The following is a 14,612-nucleotide window of genomic DNA, read 5'->3' as shown; positions in this document are numbered from 1 at the left end:
CCCTCAACTCCCAGGGCTGTCTGTGGGCCCAGCCCTGGCCAGGTGCCTAAATTACCCTCCTTAAAACCCAGCTCTCAGTTGCCTGTGCAAGATGCCCTGAGATCCCGGTGACTCAGAGGGCTATTTGGCAGGCTTAGTTGGGTGCACAGAGGGCCCACACATGCCCCAAAGACTAGTTCTTTAATGGGGGAGTTTCTGGCATCTCACTCTCCTGACCATGCCCAGTCTTCCATGTCTGTGTGAGGGTGGATGGGGTGATGGAGTTTCTGGGATCACTGGAGACAGGGAAGAGAGACCTAGTGTTGGTGCCAGTGCCTGCCTCAAGCCACTTCCCTTGGCCTCTCCATCACCACTTTCTCTGGAGGCCTAAGGAGGGGGTATTATCTACCCAAGAATGACAATTTTCAGGATGGTCAGGCTACAAGCGTGCTTCAGGGCTGGCCCTTTCTAGTCCCCGCCCTATGAAATGCAAACCTAGCCCAGCTTGGGTAGGTGAGGTGGATGGGGTTTATTCTTCCCCCTCCCTGTCTTAAGAGCCCCTGCTCCAGGATACGGGTGAAGGGGCTGTTTAAATCTTGGCTCTGCAGTTTCCTGCTGTTAAGACTTTGGAAAAGTGACTTCGCTTCTCTGAGCTCCTCAATCAGGAGCTATAATCATCCTTAGAATTGGCAGAAATAATGGATGGCAAGCACAGGGCACAAATAAGTACCTGCTAGAAGGCCACCAGAATCCCATATTCCCACAGCCGTCCTCTGCCTGGCCTCCTCTACAGATCCAGGTGGCCAGAGCCCAGCCTGAGGCTGTTGGTCTAAGCTCATGCCCCTGCTGCTTTCGAGGGCTGCAAAACCCCCATAAGAGCTCCCTCCAGAGGGTCATGGGCCCAAGTCCAGATGCATCAGGAGGAAAAGTGAAGTGAAGGCTGCTCCTCCCAAGGGAGCAGCTGTGGCAAAGTGAGAGTCCTCAGGTCATGCAGGGTCAGATCCTCAGGTCCTGACCTTCCGGGGATCCAGGATGCCATAGTGAACTATGGCATAACATAATGAACTGGACTTGCTGGTAGTCCCAGGACAGTATGGGATTATTTGGGGTTACTATTCCATAATTATATTTGTGGGATTTTATTGTGTATTCATTTGTAAATGGAACTGTGATGTTTATTTCACTGTGGACTGTCCCAATGCTCACCTCCACCCCAGAGGCAGAATATAGTGCTTGGTGTGGGGAACAGTCAGGAAACTTGCCCTCAGACCCTTATCTGAAGGAGGAGGCAGAGGCTAACTCACCTGAGGGAGGAAGCACACTTAAGGGGTGTGTGAACTGAAGAGACCCACATTTGAAAACTGTTCTGCTATGTCACTTATTCAACAAATATTTATTGAGCAGCTCCTGTGTACTGGGCACTGTTCTGGAGGCTTGGGAATCATCTGTGAACAAAACACACCAAAAACTCCTGCCCTCCTGGAGCCCAAATTCTAATGGAAAGAAAAGAGACATTTTAACAAATGTAAGAAATGGATTGTATAGGATATTAGCAGATAATAAGCAAAATGAAAAAAGTCGGATAAAGGAGTCCAGGAATGGGATAGGGTTAAATTTTTTTTTTTTTTTTTTTTTTTTTTTTTGAGACGGAGTCTCGCCCTGTTGCCTGGGCTGGAGTGCAGTGGTGTGATCTCAGCTCACTTCAATCTCTGCCCCCCAGGTTTGAGTGATTCTCCTGCCTCAGCCTCCTGAGTAGCTGGGATTGCAGGTGTGTGGCACCACGCCCGCCTAATTTTTGTATTTTGAATAGAGACAGGGTTTTACCACGTTGGCCAAGGTGCTCTTGAACTCTTGACGCCAAGCGATTCACCCCGCCTGCCAATTAAATTTTAAAGGGGTTGATCAGGCTGGATCTTATGGGAAAGGTGACATTCAAGCAAAGCCTTGACAGAAGTGAGGGACTGAGACATTTAGAGATATCTGGACAGAAGATTCCAGGCACAGGAAATACAGGCAGGAGGGCATTGATATGCTGGAGGACGAGCAAGGAGGACAAGGCCAGTGCGGCTGGAGCTGTGAGAGCAAGGGAACCGGGAAGTGGGGGGTGGGGTGATCATGGAAGGAGAAAGAGAAGTAACCGGGACCAAGTCCTTTTGGGCCTTGTAAGAATTCACCTTTTACGGCTGGGCATGGTGGCTCATGCCTGTAATTCCAACACTTTGGGAGGCTGAAGCTGGTGGATCACCTGAGGTCAGAAGTTCAAGACCAGGCTGGCCAACATGGCGAAACCCTGTCTCTACTAAAAATACACACACACACACACACACACACACACACACACACACGATTAGCTGGGAGTGGTTGGTGGTGGGCGCCTGTAATACCAGTTACTTGGGAGGCTGAGGCAGGAGAATTACTTGAACCTGGGAGGAGGAGGTTGCAGTGAGCTGAGATTGCACCATTGCACTCTAGCCTGGGCGACGGAGCAAGACTGTGTCTCAAACAACAGCAACAACAAAAAAGAATTCAACTTGGCCGGGCGCAGTGGCTCACGCCTGTAATTCCAGCACTTTGGGAGGCTGAGGCAGGCGGATTGCCTGAGGTCGAAAGTTCGAGACCAGCCTGACCAATAGGGTGAAACCCCATCTCTACTAAAAATACAGAATTAGCCGGCCGTGATGGCACATGCCTGTAATCCCAGCTACTCCGGAGGCTGAGGTAGGAGAATCGCTTGAACTTGGGAGGCGGAGGTTGCGGTGAGCTGAGATTGCGCCACTGCGCTCGAGCCTGGGCAACAAAAGCGACACTCTGTCTCAAAAAAAAAAAAAAAAGAATTCAACTTTTACTCTGGGCAAAATGGGGAGTACTTGCAAGGCTTCAAGCCAGGGAGGGACATAATCTGACTAATGTAAAAAGAATCCTCTGACTGCTGGAAATCACCATGGAGGGACAAGGGCTAAAGCAAGAGCCCAGTGAGGAGACTCTTGTAATACCCGATTCAGGTGGGAGTGGATGGTGGCTCAGACCTTGGAGGTAGGAGTTGAGTGTGGAAATTGATAGGATTCCAGATATATTTTGAAGGTAGAGTCAACAGGAATTACTGGTGGGGGCTGTGAGAGAAAGAGAGGAGTCAAGGATGACTCCAAATTTTGGACCTGGACACCTGAAGAATGGAGCTCCCATTAACTGAAATGGGGAAGGCTGAGGAGGAGTAGGCACTCGATTTCGGACACATTAAGTTTGAGGTACCATCCAGATGTCAAGAACATGATGGATGTACAAGTCCGGAGTTTGGGAGGGAGATGTGAGCTAGGGAAAAAATCTGGGATATGGTTCAAAACGTTTAAAATGTCCATGAACTCTTACATTTTGCATATGGGATTATATTCTGGTATAATCTTTTTGAAGGGCATTTTGGCAGTATCTCAGCTACTAAAATGTACACACCTTTGGCCAAGCACTTCTATGATATTATTCCACAGAAACATTGTACAGCTATGCAAAGTATGTACAAACATGAACAAGGTTGCTCATTACAGCATTATTTATAGGAGCAAAAAAAAAAAAAAAAAAAATAGTAGTTCTCCATGAGTTGCCATAGGATATAATAAGTGAAAAATACAAATGACAGGACAATATCCATGTATAACATTATTTCACTTGTGTTATTAATTTTTTTTTTTTTTTTTTTTTGAGACAAGAGTCTCACTCTGTCACCTGGGCTGGAGTGCAGTGGCACTATCTCAGCTCACTACAACCTCTGCCTCCCGGGTTCAAGCAATTCTTGTGTCTTGGCTTCCCAAGTAGCTGGGATTACAGGCATGTGCCACCATGTCTGGCTAATTTTTGTATTTTTAGCAGTGACAGGGTTCGTCATGTTGGCCAGGCTGGTCTTGGACTCCTGGTCTCAAGCAATCCACCTGCTCAGCCTTCCAAAGTGCTGGGATTACAGGCATGAGCCACCATGCCCGGCCTGTTTTTAAATAATTTTTTAAATGTCTTGACAAATATCAGTGTTCATGCAGGCAGAAAAAACAGCTGAAAGTATGCAGAAATACTCTAATAATTTGGGGGAAAGGACTGAGAGGAAGACACTTCCTTTTCATTATTTATGTACTATTTGAATTTGTTTTTATACACAGGTCTCCAATCTTTTGGCTTCCCTGGGCCACACCTGAAGAAGAATTGTCTTGGGCCACACATCAAATACGCTAACACTAATAATAGCTGATAAGCTTAAAAAAAAAAAAAAAAAAAGGTCCATGCATAATGTTCATTATATCCACCACCACAGATAAGCAAAAATTTCCTTGCAATCAAAACGTTGGACATCTGGCTGGGCGTGGTGTCTCACGCCTGTAATCCCAACACTTTGGGAGGCTGAGGTGGGTGGATCATGAGGTCAGGAGTTCGAGACCAGCCTGGCCAACATCGTGAAACCCCATCTCTACTAAAAATACAAAAATTAGCTGGCCATGGTGGTGTGTGCCTGTAATCCCAGCTACTCAGGAGGCTGAGAAAGGAGAATCGCTTGAACCTGAGAGGGGGAGTTTGCAGTGAGCCAAGATCGCAACACTGCACTCCAGCTTGGGGGACAGGGCAAGACTCCATCTCAAAAAAAAAAAAAAAAAGCCAAACGCCAGGTGCAGTGGCTCATGCCTGTAATCCCAACACTTCAGGAGGTGAAGGCAGGAGGATTGCTTGAATCCAGGTGTTTGAGACCAGCCTGGGCAACATATGAAGACCTTGTCTCTACAAATAATTTTAAATATTAGCTGGGCATGGTGGTGCACGCCGGTGGTCCCAGCTACTCAGGAGGCTGAGGCAGGGGGATTGCCTGAGCCCAGGAGGCTGAGGCTGCAATGAGCCATGATCATACCCCTGCACCCCAGCCTGGGTGACAGAGTGAGAACCTGTCTCAAAAAGAAAAAAGCAGTGAAAAAAAAAGTAAAGGCCAAAAATGTGTGTGGGAACGCAGAGGTAAACAAACAAACAAAAATATGGTCAATAGAACAGGTTATAAAATGAAGACAGCAACTCACAAGGAATTCCCTTTGTGCTGATGAAGTCCCCAGGGGAGGGGAGCTGAAGAGTGGTTCCAAAAGTGACCTGAGACCTGTTACCAGTATAGGGTTGCAGTCATTCATTTCTCCAGTTAGCCAGGGAGCAAACAAATTGAATGCCGGGCATGGTGGAATCAGGGATGAATCCAGTTTATCAAGCAGAGAGATATTGGTAGAACAGGGACCCGAGGGTGGAGATAGGTGATGCACAGAAGAAATAGGGAGGCAGGGAAGAGAGTGCATCAGTTGGAGGGAATGGGTAGCAGCACCAGAGGCTGCTGAGATGAGGACTGAGGGGTGGCTGTTGCCTCTGGAAAGACAGGACGGTTGCTGGTGACCTTAGCCTGGAGCCAGAGGGTGGGAGGGGTCATGCAAAGGGAGACCTCTCCCAGGCTAGTCAGACACTGTGACTTTCTCTGAGGCTGTCTAGAGGCAGGATAGAGAAGCCAAAAGTAATGGCAAGAGTCCATTGTCCTGTCCTTCCCTATAACAGGGAAGGGGGCCAGGGAGCCTCCACAAGTGGAACTGCTCCTAACTGACGAGACCACCCAACTGGGGCTCCATTTGCCACATTAGAGCAATGGAGGCCCCAGACTGTTACACCCCTCTTCCTACCCACAGCTCCTTCTTGCACCACTGGGGGCCTTGCATGCTTGTGGAAAATTGGAGAAACGCCTGTTTGCCAAAGCTCCCTCCACTTCCCTCCTCCTCCCCTCACCATAGCTACCCTTTTAAGTCAGCCCTGAGAGGCTGACTTAAAGAAGAGGCCTGCATAGGTCCTGGAATGAACTCAGGACATGTGGGCACATACTTTCGGGGTCCCATGTACCTGGAGAGGGGGCACGGGGCACATCATCTTGGCCCTGTGGTCTCTTACTCTGTGGGAAAGAGTGCAGTTGGGGGACAGCCAGAGATGGGCCTCTCAAGTATGCAGTCCAGGGCAGGCGTCCCTGGCTTCTCAGCTCTCAGGACAGAAAAGTACTGGAAAGGACAAAAGAGAGAGCCAGGCCCAACTAAGAGAAGTAGAAGTGGAAGTAGCCCAGGTGTGTGGGCAAGCATCCTAGCAATCATCTCTGGAAGTGAGTTTCAGGATGTAAGGCAAGCAAACTCACCGTGGAGTATAAAGTGGTTGGTTGTATCACCTGTGAGCAAAAGCCATGGTGTGCAAATGACAACAGTCAATGTGATGTCATGCTGCTGCCCTGGACAAATGCAGTCCTCTTCTCCATCTCAGTGATGCTGTAATCACCCCGCTGATTGCACACACAGGATACCTGGGAGTTATTCTTGGTGCCTGTTTCTTACTTCCCATTATACACCAGCAAGTCTTGTCAATTCTACTTTTTGGATCTATCTCCAATTCCGTTCCCTCTCTCTCATCCAATCTTCTTTCATCTCTTTCCTAACCTCTGTGCTAGTTTCCTAACTGAACTTTCTGATGCCTCTTGCCTCTCTTGTCTATTCTCATAGCAATCAGGATGATCTTAGTAAAACAGAGCTGACCACGACATGCCCTAGCTTAAGACCCTTGATGAACCTCCTACTGCCCTCAAAATAAAGTCCAAATTCCCTATTGTGGCCTACCAACCCGCTTATGATCTGGCCCTAACCTATCAGTGCCATTCCTCCACCCTCACACTCTTTTAAGTTCCACTCCTCCTGAATTTCTTTCAGCCCTTCCCACATTTTAAAATATTTTGTAGAGATGGGGTCTCCCTATGTTGCCCAGGCTGGTCTCAAACTCCTGGCTTCAAGTGATCCTCCTGCCTCAGCCTCCCAGTGTTGGGATTACAGGTGTGAGCCACTACACACACCTGGCTCTTATTTAAGTACTTTTTTGTTTTTTGTCATTCTACTAACTGTAGTATTGCATTGTGGTTTTAATTTCCACTTCCCTGATGACTAATGATGTTCAGTCTACTCATTCTTTGAAATCTCTGCTTGGTTTTCATTTGTTCCAAGAAGTAATCACTCCTTCTACAGACTAAGTTCCTGTCCTCCTTTGTAGTTCCATGACAACCAATATTTATCTCCACCTTGGCCTTAATCCACTAAAGTACAGTTGTTTTACTGTTACCTCCACACCCACCGCCCTCATCACAAACACACACATACACAAATGTGCACTTCCTGAAGGCAGAAGCAGCATCATACTTCTTTGGTATCTTCAGCTACCAGCACAGACCTGAAACACAATCTTTACACAATAAATATGATGAGTGAATGAACAGTTGCTTAACAAATTAAAGAATGGATGAAGGTAGGTAGTTAGGTACAAGGTTTTGCAGACAGGCCTGGCTGTGTCAATTAAACCTTTCTCCATGGGTCCTCACACTTAGTAAGCTCACTTTTAAAAGGACGATGCTGAAGATGCGAATGTTTACGATGACCACAGCGATGACGTGATCCGAGAGAAAGGCAAGGCGGAAGGGGTAGGGCCGGAAGCAGAAGTGCAGCAGGGAGTTAGCCGCGTCTCAGTTGCCATGGAGACCAGGAGCTCCATAAAGCGGGGATCTTTAGCGTCCCGGACCAACAAGTGCCAGGGGACAATGTGGGCGCCAACTTCGCCACCAGCCGAGTCCAGCAGCCCCAGCCAGCCCACCTCGAAGTCCTTGTATTCCTCCCTCTCCTACTCCGAGGGCTTCCACTACAGCTTCGCAGCCCGGCCCCGCCGCTTCACGCAGCTTGCGCTGGCGCCGCGTCCCGAGCCTCAGCTGCTTCGTCTGCGCCCCTCCTCGCTGCGCACCCAAGATATCTCGTACTTGCTCACCGGTGTCTTCCGCAACTTGTACTCTGCCGAGGTCATCGGCGACGAAGTGAGCGCAAGTTTGATCAAGGCCCGCGGCAGCGAAAATAAACGCCACGAGGAGTTCGTGGACCAGCTGCAGCAGGTAACGCGGCGGTGCCGGGGACTCAGCGCTCGGCACGCGTCAGCGCCGGCCAGGTGCCAGGTGCTGTTCCAGGATCTGGGGCTGCAGCTGAGAAAAAGCCCATCATGCCGAAGTGGGCCCGACATTACTAGTGGAAGGACACTCTATCCATACACACATATATGCAAATACCACACATACCACACAACGTGCGGCATATATCTATAGCACCTGTCTGTATTTCTCTAGACACATACGTTATATATTGCGTATATCAATGAACGACTGTGGCAGACCGCTGAATAGTTGTTCCATGGAGGTGATAAAGCCAAAAGTCACCCGGCTTTGGGGTGCCTTTGTATCACAAATCACAATCTTGACTGGCCATTCATGCGCAGATTTTAGGAAGTGTGTCTAGTCTCTAGAACAGCAACTCTGCTTCCTCGTCTGTACAAGGAGAAAACCAGCTGACTTGGGACCTCTGTGCTGAGTCCGCCTCTGCTGGCCACACTACTCAGGACTCCCTTAAACTTGTGGGCACTTCTCCCATAACCGATCCTTTACCCCGGTGTGCCTCCTGCCTCTCAGATCTTCTTCTTCTCCTTTCTGTTCTGTCCTCTACCTGCCCCTTAAGTGACATGCATCCCACGTCCTTAACCTCAGTCATTCCTTCACTTAACATATTTGTTGAATGTCTGCTGGATGTCATACTCTGTTCTAGGCAGTGGGGATTCAGCAGTGAATAAAAACGCCAGTGTTCGGGCACACCCACCCTCACACACGCAACCTGTCCTCTGTAGCTTTCAACCTAGCTGAGGTAGATAGACATTAACAAAATGAAGACCCATAGAGTATATGAGATACTTATAGGACCAGCCTCGCCCCCTCCATGGGTTATAGGCTTCTTCAAGTGCAGCCCCTGGCTGGGACCCTGTACTCTGTGATTCATGGGTCACCACATTCACTCTGCTAAGACTTCAGCCTACCCAGCCAGACCTTGCCCTTGAACTTTGGACTCACATCGCTGTCATTCACGTGAGCCAGAATATATGGAGCATTATAAACCTATAAACCCCATGACCAGTCACCCAGTTCATTGGATTCTATTTTCTCAGTATCTGTCCTATAAGTAGCCACTATACCACCCAGTCTGGAGTGCAGTGGCGAGATCTTGGCTCACTACAACTTCGTCTCCTGGGTTCAAGCGATTCTCCTGCCTCAGCCTCCCAAGTAGCTGGGATTACAGGCATGCACCACCATGCCTGGCTAATTTTTGTATTTTTAGTAGAGATGGGGTTTCACCATGTTGGCCAGGCTGGTCTCCAACTCCTGATCTCAAGTTATCTGCCCACTTCAGCCTCCCAAAGTGCTAGGATTACAAGCGTGTGTCACCGCGCCTGGCCTGCCATTTATTAATTTAGCAAAAAAGCCATAGAACAATGTTAGGATAATTTCATTTTTTATAATATATATGCATGGGAAAAAAGCTGAAAACTTTTACAACAAAATGTTAACAATACTCTTATGGGACATTTAACTTTTTTTGCACATTTCTATATTGTCTGAATTTTGCAATGTACATGAATTAATTTTGTAATTACAAAAAAAGAAACTTTGAAAAGAGCAGGCATCTGTTATTCCACTTCTGTAATGTTGCTGGGTTTTTGTTTTTTTTCTTTTTTTTTTTGAGACAGAGTCTCGCACTGTCGCCTGGGCTGGAGTGCAGTGGAGCGATCTCAGCTCACTGCAACCTCCACCTCCTGGGTTCATGTGATTCTACTGCCTCAGCCTCCCAAGTAGCTGGGATTACAAGCGCACACCACCACACCAGGCTAATTTTTTGTGTTTTTAGTAAAGATAGGGTGTCACTATGTTGGCCAGACTGCTCTTGAACTCCTGACCTCATGATCCACCTGCCTTGGCCTCCCAAAGTGCTGGGATTACAGACGTGAGCCAACACGCCCGGCAATGTTGCTGTTCTTATACCTATATTCCTCTCCCTCTTTCCTTTTTCATCATCTGTTCTTTCCTTTTCCTCACTTGTCTCTAGATGTCACTGCCATATGACTGTCTGTATAGGACTCAAATTCGTTCTCCCTGGGAGAAGCAATAATCACTCTTCCGTATGAGTATCTGCATTGCCTGAGATAACCCCCTTGGCAGCTGATCTTCCCCAGGCCCACCTATAGAAATATCGCATGGTCTAATGATTAAGAGCAAATGCTCTGGAACCATACACCCTGGGTTCAAGTCTTGGCTCCTGCACATACCATCTATATGACCTTGGGTGGTATTTACTTCTATATGCCTCAGTTTCCTTATCTTTAAAATGCAGATAATAATATTCACCCCATGGGTTGGTTGTTTTGAGGATTAAATAAGTCAATACAGTAAAGCATTTACAATATTGAGTATTTACAACACGGTAAGCCCTCAGTAAGTGATAGTTGGCCTTGTTATTTGGATAAGATGCTAATTCCTACATCCAAAAATTAGGGTCAGAGATTGTCAGCAGACCCAAATAATAAAACACATGACATAGAACATAGTACTTTATATTTGAGGAACTGTCCCAGGCCACTGTCTCCTGAAAGGCGTTTCCTGACCCCAGAAAGATTTAGTTACTTCCTCTTAGCCTTCCTTATATCCTCATTCATATGCTATCATAGCACTTTTAAGAGTTGATTTCACCTATTTGTATCCTTGCCAGGCCCCTCCTGCTAAACTGTAAACTCTTTAAGAGCAGAAACCATATCTGATTCATTTCCCCAAATGTAAATGGTAATTACACAATAAATCTTTTTTTTTTAAGGTGGAATTTCGCTCCTATTGCCCAGGCTGGAGTGCAATGGTGCAGTCTCAACTCACTGCAACCTGTGCTTCCTGGGTTCAAGTGATTCTTCTGCCTCAGCCTCCCGTATAGCTGGGATTACAAGTGCCCGCCACCACGCCTGGGTACACAATAAATCTTTATTAAAAGAATGACTAAGTAAATATCTTTGCGATCCCACCACCTTTAAGAATACAATAAGGAACACTGTCTTCCTACATAAACTGTTTTTTCTTTTTCTTTAAAAGAAATGGGGTTGGCCGAGCATGGTGGCTCCTGCCTATAATCCCAGCACTCTGGGAGGCTGAGATGGGAGGATTACTTGAGTCCAGGAGTTTGAGACCCCATCTCTACAAAAAATTTAAAAATTAGCTGAATATGGTGGTGTATGCCTGTAGTCCCAGCTACTTGGAGGCTGAGGCAGAAGGATCCTTCGACCCCAGGAAGAGCAGGCAGGGGTGAGCTGTGATTGCACCACTGTACTCCAGGCTAAGCCACAAAGCAAGACTCCAGTTCTAAAAAATAAATAAATAAGAGAGGAAAATAAGACTGGGGGCAGGGGCTCATGTCTGCAATCCCAGCACTTTGGGAGGCTGAGGTGGGTAGATCACCTGAGGTCAGGAGTTCAAGACCAGCCTGGCCAACATGGTGAAACCCCATCTTTACTAAAAAATATACAAAAAATTAGCTGGGCATCATGGCGGGCACCTGTAATCCTAGCTCCTTCAGAGGCTGAGGCAGGAGAATCGCTTGAACCTGGGAGGCAGAGGTTTCAGTGAGCCGAGGTCATGCCATTGCACTCCAGCCTGGGCAACAAGAGCAAAACTCTGTCTCAAAAAAAAGAAAAAAAAAAAAAAAAGGAAAAGAAAGAAACAGGGTTTCACTGTGTTGCCCAGTCTGATCTTGCACGCCTAGGCTCAAGTAATTCCCTTGCCTGCCAAGTAGCTGGGACTACAGGTGCACACCACCATGCCTGGCTAATGTGAACTCTTTCATATTACCCATACCCGTGAGCTCTCTGCTTCTTGCCTCGAGAAGTCTGAACCAGAAAATATGGATCAGAAGTTTGGCTGGTTGACTAGTCAATCTGTAATGAGTCTTGAGGAGTATGTTGGGCATCCAAGTGGACTCTCTGGGCGCAAGTACTGTGACAGAGTTTGGGCTACAGGTGTTTGTTAGCTATCAACACCTGTGAGGGGAAGGGAACGGAAGAAGGAGTGAGCCACGGAAGAAGCCAAACTCTGATGATGCATTTGTCAACAAGCTTTGACAAATGCAGCAGGTTGCCCTGGAGAGAGTATTGCCTGTCAGAGTTTCTCTCTTTGGGTCAAAATGGCCAGGCCTTTATACCCCTGCCTCTCTCAGACACAGGATGTGGGTGCTGCAGAAAAGACATGGTCTCAGGTGACTCCTTTTCGGCAGCTTTGGTGGACTGTGAAGGGGCTGTTTGCTGATGACGTTCCCTGTAGCTAGGGAACAAGTCCTTCCCTGAATGGGGATCTGGGTGGCACTGCAGGAAGTGTGTTAACTTGTATTTGGTATTTCACTGTTTGGATGGCAGCTCTCTTTACTGTGAAGCCAGGAGACAGGTGACCAAGCTCGAGTCTGTTACTGGCCTGACTATGAAACCTTTAAACCTTTCCCCTCTATGGGTCTCAGTTTTCAGATCCAGTAGGTCAGACCAGATGGTTGCAATAGTTCTCTGACTATTCTATGCTTCACTGGAAGCCCTGATCCTGGGGTAGGGCTGAGTAAAGCTAAGTAATGGTAAGTAATCTCACCATATTTCTGTGCATTTGATCATCCCCCTGCCAGATTCGGGAGCTCTATAAGCAGCGGCTGGATGAGTTTGAAATGTTGGAGAGACATATCACTCAGGCCCAAGCACGGGCTATTGCAGAAAACGAGCGGATCATGAGCCAGGTTGGAGTACAGGACCTTGAGAGCCTTGTCAAGTTGCCTCCAGGTGTGTATAAAGAACTCCCATATGCCCGCCCAATTCCCAGGCTGTTGATATTTTACTGTGTTTGCTCCATCGCCCACTCTCTAGGCTTTTTCTGGATATTTGGAAAGCAAGTTGCAGACATGATGATATGAATATTACCACAAAAGAATATTTCGTTACCACAAAACACTTCAGTATGTGTATCTCCAAAACAGAGACGCTGTCCTACATAACCAGCATGTAACCCCCACAACCTGGAAATCAGTTTCTGTGCAACACTAACCTCTGACCCACAGATGCTTGTCAACCTAAATAGCAGAGAGAGACTCTCTAAAAGAAAAAGATGGGCACTGCAATGGGAATACACGTGCCATTGTAAACTGTGTGCATATTCAGGGAGGTAAAGGAAGACAAAGGTTTTTAAAGGAAACGTGAGGAGGATTATACGATGGTTTTGAAGTAATTATCCTTGGCTAAAGAATCATTAACAAGAGTAGTACCAGTCTGAAGTTAAACAGGCAGTTGCCGGGCAGATTTTTGTGTGTGTGTAAGGTTGCAATGACCTTTTGTGAGGTTGTGATTTTTGTGGCATGATATGGTTTATCTGCATCCCCACCCAAATCTCACCTTGAATTATAGCTCCCGTAATACCCACGTGTCATGGGAGGGACCTGGTGGGAGGTACTGAATCAGGGGACAGGTTTTTCCGTTGCTATTCTCATGGTAGTGAATAAGTCTGATGAGATCTGATGGTTTTATAAAGGGCAGTTCCCCTGCACACTCTCTCTTGCCTACTGTCATGTAAGACATGCCTTTGCTCCTCCTTAGCCTTCTACCATGATTGTGAGGCCTCCCCAGCCATGGGGAACTGTGAGTCCATTAAACCTCTTTTTCTTTATAAATTACACAGTCTCAGGTATTTATTCATAGCAGTATGAAAATGGACTAATACAAGGTGTCTTTTGTGGTAATTCTTGTTATCAGGCATTTATGCATGGCCTTCCCCAGCTCCATTTGTCACGGTATTTTTTTTAACACAAGTGACTCCATTTTGATTTGGAAAACTTTTACATCCCATTCAAATTTTACCGACTGTCCCACTGTGGCTTTTCCCCCTCTCAGGCCCAGGATCCTGTCCAGGAAGTCATGTCACATGCAATTGTCATGTCTGTTGTTTAGATGCCTTCATTGGGAACAATTCCTTGATCTTTTCTTGCCTTTCATCTTCCTGAGAGTTATTGACCAGACTTATATTCTGTAGGATGGGGATGGTTCTGTCTGATGCTTCCCCATAACCAGACTTAGGCACACATTCTGGGCAACAACACCACATAAAGTTATTCCTTGTTCATCTCACTGCAGCACACCAGGAGGGTCACGTGGTATTAACCTCTATCCCCTGAGTGGGTTGGTGTCTGCCAGGATTTTCTGCATTAAATTCTCTAAATCAGATTATAATTGATTAGCATTTTGTAGAGAGGAATTCTCAGATCACACCAATATCTTGTTCCTCATCAAAGCTCCATCGCCCAACCACCAGCATTCACTGAAAATTCATTTCTTAATGCAGAAGTTTAAAGAGTGATCCTTTAGAAATACAACTACGCAAAGATAAGTTGACTTTATGAATTATAGCATATCCACACTATACTACAAAGTTGTTTAAAAGAATGAATTATACCTGTGTTGTAGATATAGATGGCTGTCTGCTATTTATTAATTTAGTAAAAAAGTCACAGAACAATGTTAGGATAATCCCATTTTTATAGTGTATATGCATGGAAAAAAAGCTGAAAACTTGCATCTCAGAATGTTAACAATGCTCTGAGGGGGCAATTAACTACCTATAATCAAAATTGGGTTGTTTTCCCTATAGACTTGCCCCTAGTCTGAATTTTACTGATATCAGCATCATGGTGTCATTT

At 46.6% G+C, this 14,612-nt stretch overlaps 1 protein-coding gene across 4 annotated transcripts in view; it reads left to right on the top strand.

Moving 5' to 3' along the window:
• Nucleotides 1-6,874: 6,874 nt before the first annotated feature.
• The window catches only part of DLEC1 (DLEC1 cilia and flagella associated protein), a 67,443-nt gene continuing 59,705 nt past the window's right edge, over nt 6,875-14,612 (top strand). For 2 of the 4 annotated variants that reach the window (XM_031663473.1, XM_031663472.1), the window contains exons 1-2: nt 6,879-7,933; nt 12,558-12,708. In XM_031663473.1, coding sequence (XP_031519333.1) covers nt 7,526-7,933; nt 12,558-12,708 — 559 coding nt within the window. In that variant the 5' untranslated portion in view covers nt 6,879-7,525. Of the gene's footprint in view, nt 7,934-12,557; nt 12,709-14,612 lie in introns of all 4 variants that reach the window. The other 2 variants (XM_021934565.2, XM_021934564.2) reach the window with 2 other exon arrangements.

This window comes from Papio anubis, chromosome 2 (genome assembly GCF_008728515.1).
Source record: "Papio anubis isolate 15944 chromosome 2, Panubis1.0, whole genome shotgun sequence".
In the NCBI taxonomy this organism is placed as follows: Eukaryota; Metazoa; Chordata; class Mammalia; order Primates; family Cercopithecidae; genus Papio; species Papio anubis.
Note: the sequence above shows the minus strand (reverse complement) of the source record. Positions and strands in the feature narration are given on the sequence as shown.